Below are 25,238 nucleotides of genomic sequence, written 5' to 3'. Positions count from 1 at the left end.
TAAGTTTCTTAATAAAGTGATTCGTTGTCACTCTTTTTCTACCTGCAAAAATATGAATATCATAGAAAAGTCTTTCTCCCTGAGGAAAATTCCTAAGATGACTTAATTATAGCGGGGAGGTGGGGAAGGGGGAGGAGGTTGGGAGAGAGAGAGGAAGCTCTCATCTCCTGATTCTGACTCCTGATTCCATTGTGAGGTTTAAACATTTTAAAGTAAATATCAAATTGATTTCCTTCAAAAAGAGTTCTCAAAAATGGCGTGTGGGTGTGTGCGCGGGCACCTGCGTATGTTCATTGAGCAAACGTAGATGACGGGCCTTCTCCAGCAAAGTGCTGTTTTGTTACTTCGGGACTAGGGGTAGTGATCAATTATGTAGGGTCTTGTTCTTGAGCACTGGGTGTTATACGCAACTGATGAATCACTGAACTCTCCATCTGAAACTAATGATGTACTTACCATATGTTGGCTAATTGAATTTAAATTTGTAAAAAAGCAAGTTATATCTTCACACTGACTTGAATCACTAGCTGGGAAATACACAGCTATGCACCTGCACACACGGGGAAGGGTTAAAGAATACCTCTAAGTTCTGGGCTTGAGGTTATGTAGTAACCACAGTGAAGGAGAAAGGTTAGAATCATCTGTATCTAACTACTTGTAGCCATGAAAGACTCACAAGCCCCGACAAAAACCCTTTTCTCTGCCACATGGTGAGAGGAGACCTAAGTGGTAAAGGTCTGGATTAAAAGGACTCTCCTAACTCTGAACCTATGACTCAGTCTTAACAACAAACATAAGAGGCCAGCCAGATTCTTGTTTAAAGATTATGTTGTTTATATTAACTAAATACTCTTTATATATCTGTGTCCCTTCTGGACCACACATAAGAAAACCAGAAACATGCCCAAATCTCACCATGGAACTTACTCTTACTCATTTTCTTTCAATGTAGCACTGGATTTGCAGGAATTTTGTATTTCCTACACTCTGTGAGGGGTAACGTTCCCAGCGAGCGGGAAACAAAGAGACAGAGTTTCAGTGACTTTGAAGTTAGAGTTTCATCTGTCCTGACCATATCTTTGGGGAAATCCTAGTGAGTTCTTTGAGCTCTGTCTGAGCTCAAGCACCATGCTGGGAACCCAGTCACCACGCAGGTGACTGAGGCAGGGAGCCGGAGTGGTTTAGAGCTACAGGTCCCCAGTGCAGGGCACACAGGCTCATCCATGGTCTCCTGACGCAGGACTCAGAAGATTGCTCCCGTGCAGAAATCGAGGAGGCAGAAGAGACTTGGGTATCTTCTCCATCCCAAACCCTACTTCCCTTTGTGTTCGTTTAAGTTGAAAATTAGAACATTAAAAGTTCGTATAAAATCTTTTTAAGCAATTCCTAACAAGTTCAAGTTTAATTACCCAGTCTACCTTGAATTCCTGAATCATTCCCATAAATTTAGATCAAGAGAAGAGAATGTCTTGCTTTTCTGTCCATCTTTCCAACGGGAAGGCTGCAAGAGTTTGGAAAACACATGGCTGTCTCTACCACAGGCCGATTCCTAAACTTGCGTCCAAAGGCAAATTATTTTAAACCTTTTTCAGTTCTCTAAGTAATTCATTGGCTTAGAGTAATTACACATCTATGTTTATAATTCCACAATTCCTGTATTGACTTAGTTTCTTTCTAGTGACTCCTGACGCTGCGCGTCAGGGTGGTTGGGGCTGAACTAAGGGATGATAGACAGATGGACACAGACATAGAGACATAGTATAGATACGCATACAGATACAGAAAATAAATACAGATGTACACACAGACATGGCTCCAGGGGAAGTCCATTGATGGAACAGAATGTTCTAGCAACAGAGAAGATTCTCTTCAGAAACAACTAAAAGAATCAAGAGGTCTCTCCCCCGAGGTGGCCACAAAGAGATGGGTGTGTGGAGTCAGAAATCATCCAATTTTATGTAAACACAGATGGGACAGGATGCAGCCTCTACAGAAACGGTAAGATGGAGAAACAGACATCATTTTCAAAACTTACAGAGGAAAGAGCAAAATGAGGACTCCTCCAGAAAGGCTCAGAAAGCAGTGTTGGAGCTTCTGACAACTCAGTGCATACTGAGAAAGCACAGGGCTTTTAAACCCAGCACCAAAGCAGTGAGCTTCAGCAAATGCCTTTTATCAGAGTCAATTTCAGAAATAAACATTGTAAAGAGAAATGCCTTCCTCCTCCGGCCAGCGGCCAGTACATCAAAGAATAAGGACATGTCCCCAGTGAGTGGAAACCTTTTGCTTTGGGGTCCATAATACCATATGTAAATGCCCACGGAATTTTGACTTTGGATATTACTGCCAACGTCTTTTGCAGAACACCCATAAGCCGAGCGTATCAACTGTATCGATAATCCGTTTCTCATGGGTGAACAATCTAAGCTCACGTTCCACTGAATGAGGGTTGAGGTCACACAGAGTCGCAGGGTCCCATTGCCCAGAAACAAAAGCATGTAAACAGTTGTCAGTTCCAGAAACAGGTGTAACTCGTCACTGATTGATATGTGCACACCCTCGCGCTCAGGCACGCAGACGGGGGCACGACAGACTAAGGCAGGGCGTGTGCTTAGGGAATTAGGACCAGAACGTCCATCCCAGGGGTCACTTCAAAACCCACGTATTTCATGCGTTCTAATCTGTGTTGCTTTGTGTTCTTTTAAGCAGTTGTTATTAGATTAAGTCACTGAGGGAACGAGTCCTACGCTTCCAGCATCGCAAGCCACACATCAACTCCAACCCCAACAGGAGATACAGGAGAATCCGATCAACAGACACATGAATTCCCGGCTCTAGCCCCAAAGCAACTTCGAAGAGTCTGGTGACAGGAGAGGAAAGTGACCCATTTACAACTTGGACTATGCCGAAGAAGACCACACTGGGCCACGGAGAGCCCATTGGGAACTTTCCCATAGAAGTCAGGCTTGCCTGAGAATTAGAACCCCAGCGGACGACCCAGAATCCAGGCTTCAAAGGCTTGAGAATGTCTGGAAGGATGCTCTCTTAGTGCTGTTAACGGGCCGAATACTCTCACAACTCACCTGTCTCACCACCAGCCACTGGTTCCGTGCTCACCATGAGATTGATGGTTGAACTAGAAGCCGACCTTGCTTGTGGAGGTGCAGGCTGAGCTTTCTCTACAAAAGAAAAACACGCAACTAGTCAGAAACACGGAAGCTAAAGGGCTTAGGAATTCTCAGGGACTGACAGCTCACGTAAGGGTGAGACCCGCAAAGTCTCTCCAGACACTATGGACATCTGTCGTCTGCAGGTTCCGCTCATCTCAACAAGCAAATGGAGGAAATCTCTGAACATTTCCCACATAACCGCTTCTGCTTCCATCCATGAAAATGGAGCCCTGGGGTTGAATGGTCTTTGCCCTCATGTCTTCATGGATTACATGGTGACTGCTGGGATTTCCCTTTCCTCAGGCAGAATTCCTTGATCTGAGTTACACTGGCCCACAGAGAAAAGAATGTGGGCCCCCTCTGCATCCCAGGAGCAACATGGGTCAAGAAGAAGGGGAGGTAGGGGAATCTGGGAAAACTTTAAAAGATCAGGGGTGTGAGTAATTAACAGGGACTGGAATGCATGCAAGAGTAGGTCTCGGGCCTCAGGGCCACGGAGGAGCCAGGGGGACAACGGGCCACGGAGGGCAGAGCCAGGGAAGGCAGAGCTCCAGCATGGTAGACCAGGGAGGGGAGCGCTGAGGCCCTTCGCACGGTGGTTGTGGACGTCCCCTGGCCTTGGGCCGGTAAGACTGCCCAGACTCGGTTACCCTCTGAGGAGCCAGTGAGTCTTGGTGGTATTTTCTGCTCACTGAACGTGGAGACATACTTCAGAAACATGGTCGTGGTTCCGTGGACCTATTTCTTTCTCTCAGAGCAGGGGCTGCCCTCGGGCCAGATGGATCTGGCTTCCTCCATGAAGTATCCCAGGACCCCAAGGGCAGGGCAAGAGTTCCCAAGGAATCCAGTCTTCCGCTGCATCAATTTCTGAGACTGGGCGTCACCCAAACACACCCGGAATTTGTTCTTTTTTTTTTTTTTTTAAAGATTTTATTTATTTATTTATTTGAGAGAGAGAGAATGAGAGAGAGCACATGAGAGGGGGGAGGGTTAGAGGGAGAAGCAGGCTCCTCGCCAAGCAGGGAGCCCGATGCGGGACTCGATCCCGGGACTCCAGGATCATGACCTGAGCCGAAGGCAGTCGCTTAACCAACTGAGCCACCCAGGCGCCCCACCCGGGATTTGTTCTAACTTTGTTGTTTCAGATTCAATGAATCGGGATCGTTCCCTTTATGGCCTGTTTGAGGTTGTGCGTGGAACTCGGGGACCGACTGTTCGGGGCTGACCGTGTACTCACTTGTGCTGAAACTTCCTTGGTAGGCGGCTCTGACCTGTGACTTCAAGTAGCAGACCACGGCCACGTGGTATGTGTGCCCGGCGAGCAGGCCCCCGACGGTGCGCTCCGTCACCGACAGGTTCTGCCGCAGCACCAGGGACTGGTCGTGGGCCGAGGTGATGGTGAGGTCATAAAAGTAAGGGCTGGGGGGCTCGGGCCTCTCCCAGTGGAGTTTGGCGCTGTTCTCGGTGATGTCGGACACCTGGACCTCTCGGAATGCCTTCACTGGAAGACAGGTGGAGCAGAGTGCAGAGATAAAGCTTAAAACCCTACATGACTGTGACCCACGGGCAACAGACAGCAACAGAAAGAGATGAATCAGCACGCAGCGGAGCGGAAATTTAGGTGAGCGGGGCACGAGTTTCTTGTTCGAGCTCCCGAGGAATATTAGTCTCGGAAGCTACCAACATCCATGAAATGTGGAATGCATCGTCTCATTATTTCTCAGCAAGGTACAAAACGATTTCTTTTCTACTGAGACTCACTCCTGTTCGGGAGAGGCTTTGACAATACACGGGAAAGCATTCAAGATGGAATGAGCTCCATCATTTAAAATGCATGAAGTCAGGAAACTTTAGGACGTGACAGGAAATTCTTTTAAAGGAATCCCTGCTCTGGGTCTCAGGAAGCCCACCTACCCTCATATCGAATTCCGTCTGGAAGGTGTTTTCCCCACGGACAGTATTAGCACATATTCAGTCTGGGGGGATGGAGGGAAGGCTGACTGTCCAGGCTCTGACCTGCCAGTCGGCTCACGGAACACCCCACTATCACCACAGCGCAGCCTGGGGCCTCTTTCCGATGGGAACGTGCTTCCCCCCACCCACCCCGAGGCAGGGTTCGGGGCTTGGCCTGAGCAGTGGAGGAAAGAGGCAGCAGAGGGTGGGAGGCTCACTCCACCTGTTCTTTCTGTGGAGCTCACGAGCCTCAAAGAGGAAAGAGAAAAACTGCTTTCTAACAGAAAAAAAAAAAAAAAAAAAAAGCAATGTTTTGACAATCACATGCTCTGACCAGCACCATCTCAAATGCATCATCTAGAGGTACCATTCCTGGAACAATGACTGCATTTCATTCGCTTTATAAACAGGCTTCAGGGGGCATGCTCTGAACACAGGAAATGAGGCTGTCCCAAGCTGGCAGCCCTGAGCGTGCTTTCTTACCTGCCGGCTTAGCAGTGGCCGGCTTGGTGGTGGCCGGTTTGGCTGCCTGGAGCTTGGGGGCCTCGGCCTTGGCGGCCACTGGTCTAGCTGCAGTGGGGGGTCTTACAGCGGCTGGCTTCGCGGCCACCGGCTTCGTGGCCACCGGCTTCACGGCCACTGCAGGTCTGACCGTGGCCGTCTTGGTGGCCTCAGGCTTGGCGGCCAAGGGCCTCGTGGCCACGGGTCTCGAAGCGGCCGGTTTGGGCGGGGCTGGCTTTGCTGCAGCCGGCTTTGAGGCTGACAGATTTACCACAGTCACCGGTTTGGTCGTGGTGGTCACCGGTTTGGTCGTGGTGGTCACTGGTTCTGTGGTGGTCACTAGTTTGGATGTAGGACTTGAAGTAACATTATTTGGGATATTTCTGTTAAAACAAATTAAATATTGTTTCAATCCATACATATTTTCGCCTGCCCTCTAGAATTTACAAAAACATGGTTCCCATGAGCTATGTGAACTTTGCTACTTTATCAAAATGCATGCAGTAGTTTTTATATTTTACATATAGTATTGCATGCATTAAATTCCTTCCTTTTAGAATCTGTGCCACAGAAAAGATATTGAAACGCTATGTATAAAGTAATAGAATCATTAAAAATAACGTCTGTACTGTACTATGAATACATCTGACATCTTATTTTTAATTTATAAAATTGTTATTATCATTAGCAATAATAAAATAATACTAGAACAATGTCCTAATTTTTAAAAATTAACCAACTGGAGCATACAGACCAAAAATTAAATAAAACCAGTTAATAGCTACTCCCATTCTAAGAAAGTATCCACTCAACAAAATGCTATGTTGAGCTCCAAATGATTAAGTCAGCATGTTACTTTCCCTCCCAGAGCTTACTGTGTATATTTGTTTGCCTTAATTTTGGGGTGTGGGGTGGGGTTTTTTTTCACAATTTCTTGATCTATTACGGATCCCTAAAAAACACAACCACATAATCAGACGAAACAGCCCAGAGCCGGGCGTCCTCCGCTCGTTGCCCAGAGACGGACACTCACTGACTCATCGGTCTGCCCCTGCTCTAAGACACAAGCAGCGTAGGTTCAAGGTGATGCCCTACGACTTCAAACACTAGGTTATAGCTATAGTTCATTCTGTTTTCCTGACCATAAGGCGGAGGACGATTCGGGGAGTGTTTGGGAGAAATCACAGAGATAACTAAGGCCAGGAAAAGAGCGCCCTGGACCGGGACGAAGCAGGACACAGCTCACAGCATCAGTGGCGATGGCCAGTCTGCTCTGCGGAGCGTGGAGCCCGCCCTCCAAGGACAAGGACAAGAGCTGGAGGACTTCAGGGCTGAGAGAGGGAGGCGGGCTCTCTGTCCCCATCGTGGAGGTCAGCCGGGACTACGGCACATACTCGTTTGTCAAGGATCATCCACGTCCAAGTCTCCTCTGGGTGTTACGGTCGGAACCCTCTCCCACCCAGAAAGCATGATGGTCCGTGGCACTCCCCGGAGGGGCACAGATTGCTGGCACGTTGCCTGGGCTCAGTTCTAGCCACCATGTCCCCGTCACCTCGCCCTCCGTCACACGGCCACGCACCCCGCCTCTCCACGCCTGGAGCTGGTACCACAGATGGAGCCGGGCCAGCATCCCCGTGGGTACAAGCCCCCCGGCCCCCACCTCTCGTCCCTAGCGGAACGCGCACGTTGCCTCCCAGTGTCACCACCAGAATCTGTGCTATCGTAACACTAATCATTTTAAGATTTGGAGCCCATGTTTTGCTTAATGTAGTCAATCCTTCTGTAGGAGATCACTTCATACCAGGTGCAGGAGACTGTTTCAACACATGGCCCCAATTTCCTACCCTCTCCCTTCCTGTGCCCTTCAAGATGTGATGTGACAGGGCCCCCCGTTGAGTCGATCCCCCAACTCTTGAATCTAGACTGGCTGGGCTGTTGGACATCCATTGGCCATCCGTTGGCCAAAGGAATGTGGCAGAAGTACCAGTGTGCTGGTTCCAGCCCAGGCCTCAAGAGGCCTCAGGCCCTCTGACTTCTCTCATGGAACCCTGCCCACTGACCTGGGAGCAAACCCCCAACCTTGCCTCCTGGAGAAGGAGAGGCCACGTGGAGCAGAGGGGAGCCAACCGGCTGAGACCATCCTGACCCCCAAGCACAGTGGCTGGGAAACTAACCACAGACAAAGAAGTGAGGCCAGCCAAGGCCAGAGGACTGCCCAGCTGAGCCCAAGCAAAGCTTGCTAACCCACCGAACTGCGGATTAAATAAATAGCTGCTTTCAGCCACTAAGTTTCGAGAGTTGGCTCTGCAACAAAAGCAAATGGATACAACAGATTGAAAAGAATGCCCCACGTGACATTCTGGAAGTCACATTTTCTGGATTTCAATGTCTTTACCCAAAAAGTTAGGCATTGTCTGGAGGACCTCTGCATTCTTTCTACACTTTTTGTACTTTTGAAGACAATTATTACAATACTTACAAATGTTTGTGACCAAACTTCACGGGATTCTTAATTGACAGTTGGTCCCCTTGGGACCAATCACACTGTTTCCTGATATCTGGGGACAAGTAAAAAGCATTTTCACCTGGAGAGAAACAGAAAAAAAAAATTTTTTTTTTTAAGATTGTATTTATTTATCTGGCAGAGAGAGAGAGAGATGCACAAGCAGGGGGAGGGGCAGAAGGAGAGGGAGAAGCAGACTCCCCACTGAGCAGGGAGCCCAATGCGGGGTTCGATCCCAGGACCCCCGGATCATGACCCATGCCGAAGGCAGATGCTTAACCGACTGAGCCACCCAGGTGCCCCAGAAAAAAAAAAAATTAAATGCACGTTAATCCCATGCAAATTAAAATTAATCTGCTAATGAGTTAAAAGGATTACACAGCAGGTAGTCAGTCCATAAATATTTGTTAAATTAATTCATTCCTCCAGACAAGCTATGTCTAGTAAATTTAAACATTAAGCACCATGGTACTTGACCCATAAAATATCTCAAGCCAAAATCTTCTGTTTGGCAATATTTGGGTGATTGGGTTGAAGAAAATATTTACTCCGTGGAAGGGGGGAGAAAGGAATAGAAGAGAAATCAAGCACAGAGTTGAACAAGTTCCAAGCTCTTGAACATCAAATTGTAACCAAATTACTTCTAATGTTTTCTCAATGTTGTGCTTAATAAAACTTTTGTTTTTAGTCTTTGCAAGTAGTGACGGTGGCCCCGGGGTGAACTTGCTGACTCACCTTTGCTTCACATTTTTTCTCTAACACTTGCGAGGGACAGGCCTTTGCAAATGTGAACACGGTTTTCATGGACCTCGCCTTTCCCTTGAATAACAAACTCTCTGTACCTGCATGTTTGTTCCTACTTTCTACAGCTCCCTCAGTAGTTAGATACTCTCCTGTGCTGACCTGGGGCTGGCTGTGTACTTTGCCAGGCCCGGGAGCATAGGGTGAACGATGCGCCTCCTCACGGACCATCCAGTCTACCGGGACCGCAGACCACAAAGGAATAACCAGCAGGCCACAGAAAAGATACGGTAAATAGTGTCCAGATTAAGGATGACAAAGCCTTGGGAGTGGAGAGCATCCACGGTGAGCAGGGGCAGCTAGGGATATGCTTTGAAGATGAATGTGGGTTTGCCGCTAAAGCGGGGAGGAGATTCACATCAGCAAAGACCCAGAAGTTTCCAAGTGTGGGGTTGGTGGCTAAGCCCAGATCAACACAACTCCTTCGAGGAGCTTCCCCACTTACTGTGTCATGCATAATAAATGCGCACTTGATCCACTGTTCACTCTCAGGGACACAGGGTCAATGGCTGGGAGATGCCAGTCAAATTTGGTTGAGTAAGTGAGTGAACAAGGACAGGATTTCCTTCTGTTGTGTTCACTGCCATCCCTGGCTCCTAAAGGGTGTCTGGAACACCCTTTAGGGTAGGTGTCAATACATATGTGTTGAATGACGAACAAGTCAACATCAGCACACTAGACGTCTTTTCTGCGGCCCATGTCCCAGAGAGCCCGAGGTTACGGGCTGTCAGAAAGCCCCGGCCCAGCCCACACTGTCCGATGTAGGACTTACTGCTCACGAAGGATGGTAACAACCTCCCAAAGCGCATCAGAGGCTCCTCGTTGAGCTCAGTCGACTTATCCAATAGTTTGAAGAAGACGTCGTTCGGCTCACTGGCGAAGCTGTACACCTCCCTGACGTTCACCTTCCTGCCAATGCCCAGAATCACGAAGAAGTAACCCTTGCATTTGGCCTGCAAAATGACTCTCTGGGCCTCTTCCAGCTGTTCCTTTTCCACCTCACCTGTCAGCATCAGAACCATGATTTTCAGGTCCCGTGGGCTGGGGGCACTTTCAAAGACATTCTCTATGGTGTATTCAATGGCGCTGCCCAGGTCCCTGGTCCCCTGCAGCTGTGTCATTCTGCTGTTGAGAAAGTCCACCAGCTTTTCCTTGGAGCCATAGTCAGTCAGGGAGAATTCCACCTTCACGGGCGGCACGCTGGTGTTCCCTACGGACTCGTAGGGCGCATGCTGCACAACGGCCACCCTGGTAAAGTGCTGGGAGGCTTTGGGGTCTGGGCTCAGGTCCAGCTGTCTGACCAGGTACCCTATGTACTTCCTCATCTCGTTGAACTGGAACAGAGTGGTGGACTCAGAGCTATCTAAGATGAAAGCCATGTCGATGTCCACATCGCTGCCCGCCGCTCGCCTGTCCCTGAAGGCAGGCCTCCAGGTGCCAAATCCACAGGATGGGTCAATGTTGCAGATGTCTAGAAAGAAGCATGGGAGCCCATTTATTCTGTGACTCCCACAGCAAGATAATTGTACGTCAGTGTGCTGGGAGTCAGGAGTAATTAAAATCATCACATAATATAGAAGCCTCTTTATAGTTTGCTGCCATTTTGTGGCCAGATTTCAGTTCTCATCACCTAACACTAAATGAAACAAATCAGGAAGCTAAAGTCCTTGTTAGTATACTATGACATTGGCATTAGAAGAAGAAGAAGAGGAGGAGGAGGAAGAAGGAGAAGGAGAAGAAGAAGAAGAAAGAGGAGGAGACAGAGGAGAAGAAGGAGGAGAGGAATGGGAGGAGGGGGAGGACACAGAGGAAGAAAGGGGAGGGGGAGGAGGGGGGAGAAGAAGAAGAAGAAAAAAGAAAGAGAAAAGAAGAGGAGAGAAGGAGGAGAGGAGAGAAGAGGAGAGGAAAGGAAAGGAAATTATTTCTTTGCCACTCTTTGAAGAAATGTGTTCCAGAAAGTCACAAAGATAAATAATTGAAATCTGGACTCCAAGGTCAAAATGTAAGCAGAGCCTCCTTTCTCCTTTATCTCCTATGAAATGAATCCTTCCCTATCAAAGAGAAGCTCTGTTTGAGGGGTTCCACTTTAAATATGGAAGCTACTTACATAGGAATTACACTGATAAATGTGAGGCTTTTTGATTCTTCCTTTAACTCAAGCCCTTTCTATGGATAGAGACCATTCATTCAAATGTCGCTCTATGCATAGTATAATATGTTTTGTAACAGATATTCCTGTTAGAGAAGCACCTTACCCAGGCAAACGTGACACATCAGGATGTTCTTCAAGAAGTCCGTGAGGTCCCTCCTAGCGGGCAGGACGAGCACATGCCCCACCGCTGTGTTATTGATCTGGTTGAAACAAAAGGAAATGCTCGGTAGGAGTGTCCATGGTAAGTGACTACTTGAAAACGTAGCTGAGGAAGAGTCACATCAGAAAAATAAACACCCCAACAGATCAGCATCCTCTCAGGGGTTTTCTCGGTAGGGTTGGGGAGGATGCACTGAGCTTAATAGGACAACACAGGTTTTCTTCTGTGGAGATGAGCTGCAGATCAAATCCCACTCCTGCACTTTCTGCTGGGCCTCGAGGAAAATTATTTAACCTGCCTGGGGTCCAATTTCCTCAGCTGCAAAGCAGGGATAGTGGTAAACTCCCCATGTCTAATTTGATAAGGCATGTAAAGTGCCTGGGCTAGCCTCTAGGAAATAGTGGGCACTTCGGTAGTATGGTCATTGTCAGCAACAATTCCAGCCCCTGACAAACGTTAGCTCCATCCTCCCCTGCTCTCCCAGGTACAGAAAGGGATTTAACGGCAAGGCAAGTATTAAAATCACTTCTAGAAGATTCAGGAAGCCCTGCTCATCATCATGGCACTTAGCACACCATCACTAAGGAGTCATTTAGTGAATAATTGAATTTAATTAATGGATGATTAATTGACTTCTCCAACTTGCTGAAAGAGTGCTGTCAAGAGCCATGTGGTTCTGGGTCCCTCAGCCCCTGTGAGGGAAAATGTACATAAATGAGCGCCTTACAAGGGTAGACAGCTAGCAGCCCCAGCTGGCTTCCCAAGCTCAGGGCTCTGGGTTCAAATTGGCCTGTGGTTTAGCAGAATAAGCCCCGAGAGATGACACCAATGACCAGCCTGCCCTTTGCTGACATAGGCAGTGCTAAGACCATAGAATCCACAGTCTGGAAGGGAAGATGCTAGAGACCATCCTGCCCCACCCCGCCTTTCACAGGGGAGAAACCTAAGATCCAGACAGGTTAAGTGACGTGACCATGTTACTTGCAGTGACTTGAAGCCAGAAAGTGGGGGTCGGGGGGGGACTGGAACTAGGGCTCTTTCCCATCATGCCCACCGCCCACTCGTCTTGAGCAATGCCGCTGGAATTGGCCCAGAATAAATATTGATTAAGTAGCCAATTAGTATAGTGATTATTATATATGGCATTATAACAATTAAACAAGCTATGTAAGCAAATGATAAGGGAGCACTTCACAGCTTCACAGCGAAGGCTGAGCCTTAGCTGCCATCCTGGCTGAGGAAAGGTTTGAAGAGGGGCATAGATGGGGTGCTGGGGTCATTGATGCTGGGGGAGGGGTTTCTTCACTAGGAGACTGTAGGCCTCAGGGTCAGCCCTTGGGGATTCTCCTCCAGCAGGTGAGGATGGACTCAGTGGGAATAAATCACAAGCAACTGGCTGTCACCCTGGAGCCAGTCACCCGGCTATCCTGGAAATCTCGCTCGAGTAAATCGCCAATCACAACAGCCTCACCCGGGGGCTTTAGGAAACTCCGGCATGAACTCATCAAGGAGGCACGATGGGCCTGGGAACCTGCCCAGAGCCCAAGAAGAGAGTGAGGTGCCAACGACGCCCACAGGGCACAGACCTGCAAGGCGTTGATGAGCTGCCGGTCCTCCTGGCTCGTGAGGAACAAGGGTGTGATCCCTGCATCCGAAAGCTTCAGCACAGCCTCCCTGAGCTGCGGGGACGCCCTCGTGGGCTTATTGCTGAAGAAAACAGCCACTTTCCTCATCAGGAATCCGTTCCTCACACGCTTAAACGTGTTTCTGGCCACGAAGGACATGGCCGTTTCCAGATTCTGTTGCTTGGATGTCAGAGCCACCTGGAGGTTCTTGATCTTGTCCAGGAGGAGCGACTTCTTCTTGGAGTCGGCAAACCGGATCTCCGTGGTCACCTCGTTGTTGTAGGTGACCACGGCCACGCGCGCCCCACGTGGGCAGTTGCTCTCAGCAATGGTCAGGTTGTCCACAATCTTCAGGAGCACGTCCCTCATCCGGCTAAATATGTCTTGGGTGACCCCCTCCGAGGTGTCTAAAGCAAAGGCCAGCTCCGTTGGGAAGACAGGGCATTCCAGGGGTCCTGCGGGAAGTGGCGGGTTTTCAAAGACAAATTTTACTTACTGGAAAAGGGGCTCTTCTTTCCGCAGGAGGAAGTCAAAGGGCTGAAATCAACTTACCATAGCAGCAAGCTACGAAAGAAACAGAGAGAGGAGTGAAACATGTTTACTATGTGAGAATTTCAAGCATAAAAACAGAAGGGTGTCACGGACAGGAGAGAATCGTGTACTTACGACATTTATCTTTGATGCTCTGGACAAGTGCACATTGCTTTAAAAGAAAAGGAAAGAAGTGTGAGGGGCAGTGGACAAAAGGCTTACAGTGCAATGACTGGAGCTGTGCACATGCAACTTACATCCATGGAGTCCCCTCTGTTGCCTCTGGGACCCTGCGGAACAAGGAGAGAGAGAATGAGAAGCTGGACAGACAGGCAGAACCACTAATGCGAAGGAACCACCCTCAGCCCCCAGAAACACGACAGAGGAAGCAAAGGTGGTCCTCAGATGACCTTGATCATTTTCAGGCTCTCCCTATAAATTTGATTTTACTGCTCAAGGAACAAAAGAGAGAGAATTTTGAGGGCAAAAATGTTTCCTTTGTGGGCGCCTGGGTGACTCAGTTGGTTGAGCGACTACCTTCGGCTCAGGTCGTGATCCCAGGGTCCTGGGATCGAGTCCCACATTGGGCTCCCCCTGCTCTGTGGGGAGCCTGCTTCTCCCTCTGCCCCTTCCTGCCATTCCCCCTGCTTGTGCTCTCTCTCTCTCTCTTTTTCTCTGTGTCAAATAAATAAAATCTTAAAAAAAAAATCTTCCCCTTGCAAGATAAGTAGCTCCACACTTTGGAAACCTGGGAGTTCATGACTAATCAAAGGGATCACACATTTGGGCTTGAGCCTCAACACTGCTTCTCCCAAGAGAAGAGCTTCCTTTCCACCTGCTAGCCTAGTACCTCCTGTTCACATCAGGGACAGTGAGGAATCACTTAGCTAACCCTCGGCTCCAGGTGTGAAGCACGCCAGCTGGATTCCACCCCAGAGGAGCTCCGAGGACAGACCCACGGCCACCATGGCCTCTCATCCCAATGCGTGGCCGCTCTGATGGTCAAGCAGTCATCTTGTGGGCCAGTCAGGTGTCTTTCCACAAGACTAGTGACTGGCTTACTTTCTCCCATTAAATGTTTCACTTTTTAAAAGCAGCAATCACCTGACTCAGCCTTCACCCAAGCTCAACCCATCTAATCCCCCAACTTTTCCTGTAGGAGTGACTGTCCTTCATTCTTTGAACCTCATCAAATTTCATGTCGGGAGATAATAGAGGGAGAGCTTCAAATAAGGAAACGAAGACATTCACAGTGAAGAGACATACTGGAAGGGCTGCAGAAGGTCGCCCTCCTGGCCCCAGGTGGCCGGGCACTCATGGGTTTTAAACCACAAATCAGAAGCTCTCTTGGGGATTTTATAAACCAAAGGAAGTAGTTCTCAAACCAACATCTGACATAAATTATACTAATCCTGTAAGATGCAACCAAGAGGTACTAAAACTTGTACTTTTTTTTTTTTTTTGGTCCTGTACACAAACCTCAAACAAACCTACACCAGGAAATTATAAAGGCAAATTACGATATACCCTAGACCACAAGGTTCCACAAGAAACTTCTTTTTAAAGTTTCTCGTTACTCTAAAACTCAAAAGCTCTTTTCTCCATTGTGGTATCAAAAAAAAAAAAAAAAAAAGGTTTATTTAAAAAAAAAAAAAGGCAGTAACAACAAAAGCGCAGCAGCCCGCTCTGTGAGGAGAGGAGACAGCGGAAAGTTTATAAAGAGTCGTGTGTAAAAAGCATCCCGCCCCCGTGGCTTGATCAGAATTGGGTGGGTACTCACAGATGGTCCTGGGTACCCAGGGTCTCCCTTCTGCCCAACTGCCCCTGGAGGTCCTGAATTTCCCTAGAAAGGGCAGAACAAACACTGCTCAGCATGGCAGAAGATTGCAGGGTCGGTAAAGGTGATTTAATCCAACGTTCCCCGTCCCCACCAGAAATCTCTCACTGTAAGATGCTTGCCCCAGAACCATTAACGAGACTATTCATGGATGCACAAGAAACTAAGAAATGACAATCAGATCACTGTTCAGTGGAGACAACCAATCCAATGTTTTAAAACTTGAATAGTAAAGGATGTAGTTTGACCGTCTTCACTGAGCAAATGAACAGGATAATACGATGGTTTTCACTGTATTTTAAGCTATAAATAACAGTTTCCCACATCTAGACCACAATTTGCTAAGTCAGGACTCATTGCAATCTTAAGAGGATCAGTAAACATCCACTGAAGAGAGTCATTCAGAGCTAAAAGTAGCGTAAGGAAGAGTGAGGAGGGTAACGTGTGGTCTAGTGATCTTTGAGATGCATTAGAGGAAGGGGCTTTCTGGGCCTCCCCGTAAGGACAGCGTGGCTGAAGGAGGACAGAACAGACAACCACAGAGGGTTGGTCTGGTCTGGGGCTTAGGATTCCTCTTCTTCTACCTTCTACTACCACTAGCCAGGTTGCAAGTGAAGAAGGATAAGTTTCACCCCACACGTTCTCATTCCCCACCTGCATCCAGGTGCAAGCAAACTCACCCTTCGGCCTCTGATGCCTTTGGGTCCCAGTGCTCCGCCTGTCCCCGGCTCACCAGGGGCACCCTGGGAAGAGAGCCAGAAAGAGACACATTAAGCTCTGAAACGGAGGGTCTAGCTGAGGGTCCCTGGGTCGTCCGGACCACACTTCCCAGGGTAGCCAAGTGGCTCACTCTGATTTATGTTTTACTGGGTTCCTAGTATATTTGTGTTCTTTGCAGAGTCAGCCTTAGCCTACTGAACCCATAATGACAATATCATACAGATCACAATATTTTTAAGTTTGCAAGTATGTTACCGCGGTGTCATCTCATTTAACCCTCACTCACCTCCACTTAACAGGTGAGGGAGTACCTCAGAGAGGTGGGGCCTTCCACGGGTCACCGGTTAGTAAGCGGCTGACCCAACGCTAGCACCACGATATTCTGATTTTCAACTCAGGAACATACCAGACTCAGCCCCAAACAATGGTGATGCTTCACCACTAGGGGAGTATTTATTTACCTTTGAACCTGGGTATCCAGGGAATCCTCTTTCTCCCTATAAGAGATAAATAAATAACTCAATATTTGGTCCCAATTTGAAGGCATCGAAAATAAATTATTCTTGAGCAGAAAAAAATACATCCCTGGAGTCACCAAGAGAAAAAAATTCACAATATTACATAAAATTTTGGGAAATAATTCTTTAAAAATACAAGCTGTCTGAAGCTCAAGAAATCTAGCAGATACGCACTTTTTTGCCTCTGCGTCCTTCACTGCCAACCCCGTCTCTGCCATCATCACCCTGGGGGTGGAAAGAGAGCGTTACTGCGGGCCGCCATGTTGGGCACGGCCCAACCACCTCTGTCCAGAGCCCTGAGCACAGGGTGCTTGGGTCCCTGAAGTGTTCCCAGATCAAGGAAGTGTTCCTGCTCCCATCCCATCCTCCAGGTGCAAACAAGACCGCATCTGTAAGTGGGCGGGCCTAATGGACTCCCTTGGCAAAATGGTGCGGGTGTGCCACCCATAAAGAACAACGGACAGCCACTGGGAAAGACAGGGCTTGGGCACAGAATCAAAGACCCACTGAACCTGAGACTCTTAGAGCTGAAGGGACTCCCGAAGGCCATCCAGGAGTCCTTGATCGTCCTTCAAAGCAAGAACGCGGACCTCAGTCTCTCATGCCTGCCCGGGTCTCCTGTGCTCAGACCTTGCCACTAGACTGTCTTCTTTCCAAACACCCCCCTCCTGTGCTCTCAGATCTGCCCCATCACACCCCCACGGGAGACTTTCAGAACTGGACTCCATCACCTCTTTCAAAAGAATCAGAAGAATGCATGTAAACTATATGTTAATATCCCTGAAATATACATGGAACATGCTACCTAGTTCATTTATAGCTTTAAGCAAACATAACAGCTTAAGAGGTATTGCCCAAAAATGTGCGGACACAGAATCAAGAAGAGATTTCCTTCAGTGGTCTGAATAGATTTTAAAGTCTGATTTTTACCCTTCTGCTCCTGAAACTAACAATAACAGAAATGGATCTTTTAAACTTCAATTTCCTCTAGAGAAGTTGCATACATGCAAAAAATATTTTAAAGTTCAGGATTATAAATCAGATGAATCTGGTCCAGTTACAGTATTCAGGTAGACTACCTCACTTTTTAAAAATTCTCAATGCTCTATAGACTTCTTTTCCCTGTACAGGAAATGTATATTACAAAGTTATCGTTAGTGAGCAGGTTATTATTATAGATTATTTTCAAATAACATTTTTTCAAATGAGTTATCAAGGTAATAACTTCTATCCCCAGGATGTCTCATTCAAAGGAAACGGTTTCAATCTGGATCGAGACCTGATCAGATCCAATTCCATTTTAGCCAAAGGACATTTATTTTTTTGCAGGAAAGCCCCACCCAGTCATGGTCACAAACCATTTGCAGGACCGAAAATGAAGGTGGTTCAAGCTTCATTGAGTCCCCACATTCTTGGGAAAGAAAGTGTCTTTACCCACTCTTCCTGATGAATTGAAACTTATTTTGAAATTGAGTTGCTGTTTATAAGCAGAAAGTTTCACTGTGTTCAGTCGGATCCCCAAGGATACAAGAAGCCACTATCGAGTTACCTTTATTTGGAACCAACCCAATTTGCAAGGATGAAGCCTAGCCCAGAGCAAGGCCCCGGTCTCCCCGCCTCCCACCTTTCAGCGAAGGGTGAGCCACAGCACGTCGTGATCTTACCGTCTCCCCTCGGGGGCCCCGGCTCCCGATGCCTCCCTTTGGTCCTGGCTCTCCGGGCTCACCCTACACACAAGAAACAAGGCTGAGAGAGCTGTGGGTCCAAGGCCAACTTAAAATGTGATTCCAAACCATTTGTGCTCTACGTGATGCCAGTGGTAAGGTTGCTGCTGCAAGCTGCTAACTTCACCTTTTAGATTCTGAAAAAAATGATTTTTTAAATTGCAGTGTTCGTGTGTGGACTCCTGGAAAAGAATCCAGGAAGGTCTGTGTTTGTTCCTTGCAGTAGCCTGGCATGGGGACATGCTGACGGGGCAACGAGAAGGAGAAACAGGGGAAGAGAAGCCAGGAAAATCGGTGGGCATTGAATTCAGCAGGGACACCCAACAACGCCAGCAAGAGGCACAGAGACAACCGTGGATTCCCATGAACACATATCCTTGACTGAGAAAATGCTGCCCTTTCAGACTGGTTCTGATAAATTGTGGTTTCTCTTCAGGCTTATGGAAAGTCTGTTCTCAGACAGCCTTCATAGAACAAGCTGCCGTTATCCAAAATAGTCGGGGATCTGGGGCTCTTGGATTAGCTAAATACGGCCAGCAGCGCTCCGTGCGCGCACCGCCACTGTTTAAAGAATGTGTGTTCAGCACGGCCCCGACGCTGTGCTTAGCGCCTCCAGTCTGCTCTATGGCTCTGAGGAGCCCCATGCCACGGCGTGGACAGATGAGGGAACCCCCAGCTGCTGGCAGGTTCTGGCCCCACGAGAGCCAGCCCACTGAGTACAGCCCGTGTGTTCCCTTGAGGCGGGACGGGACAGGGATTCCACTGGCCAAGCTAGATGGCGACGGGAGAAGCTGGGTGTGCGCGAGGCAGGGGGGCGCACAGACGGATGAGACAGAGGCTCAGGGGTTCTGGCTGGGGCTCGACCTCAGGACATGAGCTTTACGTTTGTCAAGACAAACCTTTCTTCCCAGGGGACCGGTCCTGCCACGTTCTCCAGGAACACCTGCAGTCCCTCCGCTTCCCTGGAGCATGAGGAGAGGAGCACGTCAGTGAAATATTCACCCCCCACCCCCAAGCCAAAGGGCCTGAGCCCTACCCCCCACCGCGCAGCACTCAGCGCCACTCACGGTGCCGGAGACCCAAATGCAAGCCCGCACGGACAGGGCTTGTGCAAATCTAAAACATCAGGGCGACCACGCAGCACCAGTGTCCGCAAAGGGACACATACCCCGAGTCCCTGACTAGAGGACCAGCACCCAGGTTTCATATGCCTCTGTTTCCCCTTGCACCCCTCCACACGGACACCTGCGTGTGCAGGTGTGGAATCCTGTGTACGTGTAGCCATTGAGCGAGCAAATAAATAATGATGAAACATAGCTCTTAAAATGGAGTGCAGCCTCCAGAGCCCAGAAATGACCAGAACGGATGTGCCAACAACAGGAGGTAGCAGCTACTTGTCATCGGTGACCATTTGAAGGACTTCACCTCACCCCCACTCCACCTTAAACTCTTGACTAATCACAGCTTAAATAATGTGAGACCAAAACCACAGAAGCTCGGAAAATAGGTATTTCTCAGATTGCAAACTGGGGAAGGACAGTCCACACAGACAGTGGCTCGCACAAAGTTCCTGCTTCGCTATCCGACCTTTTGTGCATTTATGTCACGACAGGTCAGGCCTTTGCCAGTTTTTGGTCACTCTGACTTTCCGTAACAAATGACAGGGTAGCGCCCTCGGTATCCCATCAGGCAGGAGGGACGCCAGCGCCGGGGACGCCCGGTCCCCACTCGGCTCTGACACGTTCCGCGCATGGTCACCCACTGCCGAGATGGATGCTCACGCCTGTGGTCATGCAAGTTAAAGGAGCAGCTTGTGTGTGGAACCTGAGCATGGGGGGCGCCTCACACAAAATACCGAACCACAAGTCAATCTCTAGGGGCCACCTCTGAAGCAATTTGGCATTCGCGGAGAATCGGGGCAGATTTAGTTAGACCTTATGCAGTTCTGCCCTCAGACTTTGGAGATGCGGGACGGCCTCCCTATGCTTACCACCCAGCTGGCCCATGTTGGGAAGGAGCAGCACTGGGATTTAGAAGCCCCTGGAGCACCAGGAAAAAGAGTCTCTTACTTCCTCAGGGAAACTAGCCAGTCACCCAGTCGCCGCGAGGACTGAGGCTGACCCAGGGAGGAGTCGAAGGGAAGTCTGTCTACAGCAACACCATCCCCGGGACCTCAGCCCATGCAGTCCTGTGCTCTCCACTTAGCTAAAGACGGGGGTGGGATCAAGCCGACTTACCCGAGGCCCAGAAATGCCTTGTTCACCGATCAGGCCTGGAGGACCGGTGGGACCAGGTGGGCCCTGAAAAGTAAAAGGCCAACGTAAGTGCTGTGTGAAGGTGGCACTCCATGAGGAACCTCAGGACCCAGAGGCCAGAGCCTCGCTTCTGCCAGCCAAAAAGCCTGCTAGAGACCACGCTTCTGTCTCCGCTCTAACAGTAGCCCCAACCCAGGACACAAATGGGGAAGTCAGTTTAAAAAAAATACAAGGAACGAGGGGCGCTTGGGTGACTCAGTCGGTTAAGCGACTGACTCTTGATTTCAGCTCAGGTCATGATCTCAGGGTTGTGAGATCGAGCCCCACGTCAGGCTCCGTGCTCACTGGGGAGTCTGCTTGAGCTTCCCTCCTTCTCCCTCTTCCTCTGACCCTCCCCGCCCCCGCCATCTCTCTCTCTCTCTTTAAAATAAATTGAATTTTTTAAAAAAAATTACAGAACAGGAGTTCGAACAAAAGCTTGTCCGCAGATGTCCACGGTAGCACTATTCACCGTCTCCAAAAGGTGGAAAGAGCCCAAGTGTCCACCAGCTGATGCCTGGGTAAACAAATGGTTGTCTGTCCACACCGTGGAATATGACTCAGCCACGAAGAAAAAGGAAGCATAGACACGCTACTACATGGAGGAACCTCAAAAACATGATGCCCAGTGAAAGAAGCCAGACAGAAAAGGCCATATAGCATATGATTCCATTTCCATGAAATTTCCAGAAGACACAAACCCACAGAGACAGAAGGGAAATGAGTGGTTTCCAGGAGCTAGGGGAGGGGAGATGGGAGTGACGGCTTAACGGGGAGCGGGCTGCTCTGGGGACGGTGAAAATGTTTTCTAACTACATAGAGCTGATGGTTGTACAACACTGTGAATGTACTATCCGCCACTGAATTGTTCACTTCACAATGATTAGTCTCGCGTTCAATTTTGTAAAACTGACGGTCACCTCAGTGAAATTTAAAAAAAAAATACCAGAGCATCTGGGAAAGCATCACAAGGCACGCAGCCTTGCTGGGGATACTGACCTGTGCGCCTCGGGTCCCCTGCTCTCCCACGGAGCCCGGCTGGCCGGGGCCGCCCTTGTTGCCCTTGGAAACAGAAGAAGACGGAGGGGGAGGGTCAGGGTAGTTTATGCCAATGTCAGCTGTGTGTTCCACAGTCACATCTGGACAGGGGGACAGGGGAACAGCCCTACGTGGGGGCGGGGGCCACTGGCACCGTGCCTCCAGACTAAGACATGACCCCATGCAGCAGGGGTCCCTCTGCACTCTCATGATGGTTTCTCACTCTTTTCACCTTCTGCTCAGGATGGCTTTGTGAGGCGGGGAGTTTTTAATCCAAACCTGCCTTGTGCAGGTGAGTAGACGCTGAGACAGGCCAAGGCCCAGATAAGCGAGCACGTCGGGGCTGAGGTATGCCCGGACAGCGCCTCCTCCACCTCTCGCCTTTGCTTCTGCCCCTCGTCCCCACGGCCCCTCGGTTTCACGAGCCCTTCAGAAGAGGCTCGAGTTAAGGAGTTGGCGGAGAAGGTGGGGCCAGCTGTCTGAGCTTCACGCCTCGCTGGCTGAGGGACAGTGCTTTTGGCTCCTGGGCGGGATTGCATCCCTGCCCTCTGACAGCACACGGTGAGTCCCGACGTGATGGCAGAAAAGAGGCGCCAAGGGGGAGACCTACCTTAGCTCCCACGGGTCCCCTTCGGCCGAAGCCACCCTGTGGGGAAGTCACAGAAACTCAGAGGGAGCCTGGGGACAGAGCCTGGGGACAGAGCCCGGGGCTCTCGTTGCGACGGGAGCCACCGAGCACCAGAAGCCGCGCCTAGCGGGCCCCGAGCAGACGCACGCGAGACCCCCTTCCTCCTGCTCTCATCTCTTCGAGCTCTTGCTTCCGTGCTGCCCTGTTAACCACCCAAATCCAAGCTTTCAGAGTTAACCTCAGACCTGCCAAGCAAAATAATGACTCGCTCTCGCTGCACGATCCCAGCCAGTTTCAAACAAGGATGTGAAATGGTAATGTCGACCCATCTGCTTTACGACCATTTTCCTAACTGCAGGGAGAGGTAATGAAATATGTTCATTCTAATGGAAGAGAGTCCCAAACTCTCCAGATGCTCCTGGCCAAATAAAACACATACTCCGTTAAGTAAAGCATCGGGAGTGCACGTATATGTGAACCTAAAAGCCCAACTGTACTTAAGTCTGGGCTCATGACTTGGCAACATCTTCCTCGATGTTCCAGAAGTGACCCCTAGTTCAAATACATGTGGGCCCGCAGCGCTAAGTAATCCTTTAATCCCGATTTTGTGATGCTTCTTCTCTAATGCAAACGGTTAGGATGGGAATGCATGAAGGTCCTGTCCTGGGTGTATCTTTGCGAGATTAAGCGTTGGTATTCTGGATTCTGTAACACACCAGCTCTGTTACAGGGCTTCGTGCATCTGCTGCATCAACCAAAGAAAGGCATTCTCCGCTCCCAGTGGATCAGCCCAGAGATTTTCTGGGGTGATTGTTTTGCCATTATTCACTGTGGTGGCAGCATCTTTAATGCAAGATTTTGGTCTCCTTCCACGGACGACACATGGACCAGTGGAGGAGGCGGAGACAGGCCGGACTCCTTGAGAGTGACAATCTGGCTGGCCTCCCCCAAAGGGGACACCCTGGAGCATGGCCAGAGGCCACCAGTGCTCAAAGACGCACGGCTCATGCCAGAGGCGGCCTGCAAAAGCCTGCAGTGGTGGCCTGAGGCGTGAGGTAACCCAGGGGGAAGGACACGAGTCACCCTGCCATGAGCCTGGTGCAGCGAGGTCGTAAGGGAAGGAGGAGGCCAACAGCCAGGCTTCGCCCAGCTTCAAGGGCGAGGTAAGAGCCCTTGACCATATCAAATTCAAACCCAAGTTTCTACCTTGCCCACAGAAATCAAACAAATGGTATGCAAGGCTCTGTTTTAAGTCCTTTCACGAAAACAAGTTTTGGCTCTGCTCGCCCACAGAGCCGACAGCCCATTATGACAATCGAGTACTTCCTCAGTCGCTGTTCATTATACAGCCCCTCAGCATTATCCAGGACTCTCCTACTTCCAGAGCCCGAGCTCTGGGTTCCCAGGAAACCTCCTAAAGATTGTACACATAACTTCGGCTTTAGCAACACTTTAACAAGACTCAAAGAGCCAGCTGGCAATGAGCTATTCTGCAACAGACATTTGTGAAATGTCTTGGAAAGACAGCTGCAGGATACCATTCGCGAGAAGCCAGAATCTGCTTGCATCCTTGAATTACAGCAGTACAATCATTTAACCAACCAGTATACGACCCGTCAGCCTTCCCGCCCCTCACGCCCTCGCTCCCCCTGTATTCCTGCTTCTGTCTGGATTTTTAAAATATTTAGCAGGATAAAACCAAGCCAAATATTTGAAAGCAGCAAAGATACTACTTTTAAAAGCATCTGTTGGATGTGGTTTTTTTGGACGGGCAGGAGGCAGAACCGGGGGGGAGGGGGAAGAGATGGAGCACAGAGCAAACTATAAGAATGAAAAATTTCTATAAGCAGCAAGGTCTGGGTGACAACAGTTTCAGAAATCCCCTTAGAGTCCCTAAGTATAAAGTTGCTGAGTAGCTCTGCCCCAGGTCATGTCGGCAACTCCAGCGGCACTTGCTAAATCTTCCCAAGGAGCCCCCCAAGCCCCAAGAGGCACTCACGTCTTTCCCGATTTCTCCAGGGCTTCCAGATACCCCATCTCTCCCAGGGAGACCCTGATGTGGAGAAAACATCGGTGTAAGATTCTCTTCTGCAAAGAAGACTGTCTAACTCTGGCACACTGTGCCAGACACTACGGGAAAAGGGGCACACACCCAGGGTGGTGGGCTGCTTGGTGGGGCCCCTTAGACGTGGGTCGGGCCCGTCTCCACAAGCCTCTGGCTTGACAAGCACTTTCCATTAATATCCAAGGGGCACAAATCTGCAGAAAAGAAGCCCCTCTTGGTGGCAGCTGCTATTGCTCCCTGTTGGGGAGACCCCTTCACCTGCACACACAGTCCGCTCCTAGCCTCGTGCGCCCCACGGCCCCGAAGACCACTTCCGTGGCCTCTGTGGCTGGGCAAGCCGTCGGCAAACGGGGCCTGGGAACGCAGAGCGCCGTACCATGGGGCCGATGTCTCCAGTTTCTCCTTTGGGTCCTCTCTGCTGACTGTCCTGTCCTGAGTTACCCTGTGAACAACACGGGTCAGGGACATGAGCCGCATATGCAAGAAAGGGACGCTTGAAATTCATGTGAGGAAAAGAAATGGGGAAAAAAAGGGGTTTGCAGCTTTTCTGGCTCTATGGTTCTACAAAAGCCCTCCCAGGCCAGCCTCCTCTCCTCCTGGCCAGAACAAGGCGAGAGGGACCCCGGGCCACTGCCCTCCCCAGAGCCAAGAGTGGTCCGTGACCCCACAGTCAGGCTGTCCGAGTGGGGTAGGTGGGCTCTGCAGGATGTGGCTGAGGGGTGGTGGCTCAGGGTCTTAACGTTTTTGCCACCCCTAATAGCTTTCTAACCACCCGATCCTCTGGATTAAAGTGCCTGAGACCAGCTTTTAGGGAAATTTCTGAGGTCTTCATATGCTAGGCCTTGCAAACGCTTGTCTTTGCAGGTAAGAGAGCATATGCATCTCCAAAATTGTAGGAAAAGGACAAACCACGTATGTTATTGACACATTTAAAGGCAATTTCAAAATTCTGGTTTAAAATTCTTCCTTTCAACCCACTTTCCTGCAACCCTCTTCCCCAGATGTGGGTCTCAAACTG

General features: G+C 49.5%; 1 protein-coding gene across 1 annotated transcript in view; it reads right to left on the bottom strand.

Moving 5' to 3' along the window:
* The window catches only part of COL6A3 (collagen type VI alpha 3 chain), a 78,800-nt gene that overhangs the window by 6,774 nt on the left and 46,788 nt on the right, over positions 1–25,238 (bottom strand). The window contains exons 22-42 of the mRNA XM_081813337.1: positions 24,597–24,662; positions 24,155–24,208; positions 22,138–22,173; positions 21,489–21,551; positions 20,433–20,495; positions 19,095–19,157; positions 18,136–18,198; positions 16,646–16,696; positions 16,415–16,450; positions 15,914–15,976; positions 15,177–15,239; positions 13,654–13,686; positions 13,532–13,568; positions 13,418–13,429; positions 12,827–13,320; positions 11,184–11,280; positions 9,701–10,399; positions 8,104–8,209; positions 5,607–6,007; positions 4,408–4,671; positions 3,084–3,179 (exon numbers count right to left, since the gene is read on the bottom strand). Of these exons, the coding sequence (XP_081669463.1) occupies positions 3,084–3,179; positions 4,408–4,671; positions 5,607–6,007; positions 8,104–8,209; positions 9,701–10,399; positions 11,184–11,280; positions 12,827–13,320; positions 13,418–13,429; positions 13,532–13,568; positions 13,654–13,686; positions 15,177–15,239; positions 15,914–15,976; positions 16,415–16,450; positions 16,646–16,696; positions 18,136–18,198; positions 19,095–19,157; positions 20,433–20,495; positions 21,489–21,551; positions 22,138–22,173; positions 24,155–24,208; positions 24,597–24,662 (2,860 nt within the window). The remainder of the gene's footprint in view (positions 1–3,083; positions 3,180–4,407; positions 4,672–5,606; positions 6,008–8,103; positions 8,210–9,700; positions 10,400–11,183; positions 11,281–12,826; positions 13,321–13,417; positions 13,430–13,531; positions 13,569–13,653; positions 13,687–15,176; positions 15,240–15,913; positions 15,977–16,414; positions 16,451–16,645; positions 16,697–18,135; positions 18,199–19,094; positions 19,158–20,432; positions 20,496–21,488; positions 21,552–22,137; positions 22,174–24,154; positions 24,209–24,596; positions 24,663–25,238) is intronic.

This window comes from Leptonychotes weddellii, chromosome 3, assembly GCF_054177405.1.
Source record: "Leptonychotes weddellii isolate Sample4059 chromosome 3, ASM5417740v2, whole genome shotgun sequence".
Taxonomy (NCBI): domain Eukaryota; kingdom Metazoa; phylum Chordata; class Mammalia; order Carnivora; family Phocidae; genus Leptonychotes; species Leptonychotes weddellii.
The sequence above is the reverse complement of the archived record's forward strand: the minus strand, read 5'-3'. Positions and strand labels throughout refer to the sequence as shown.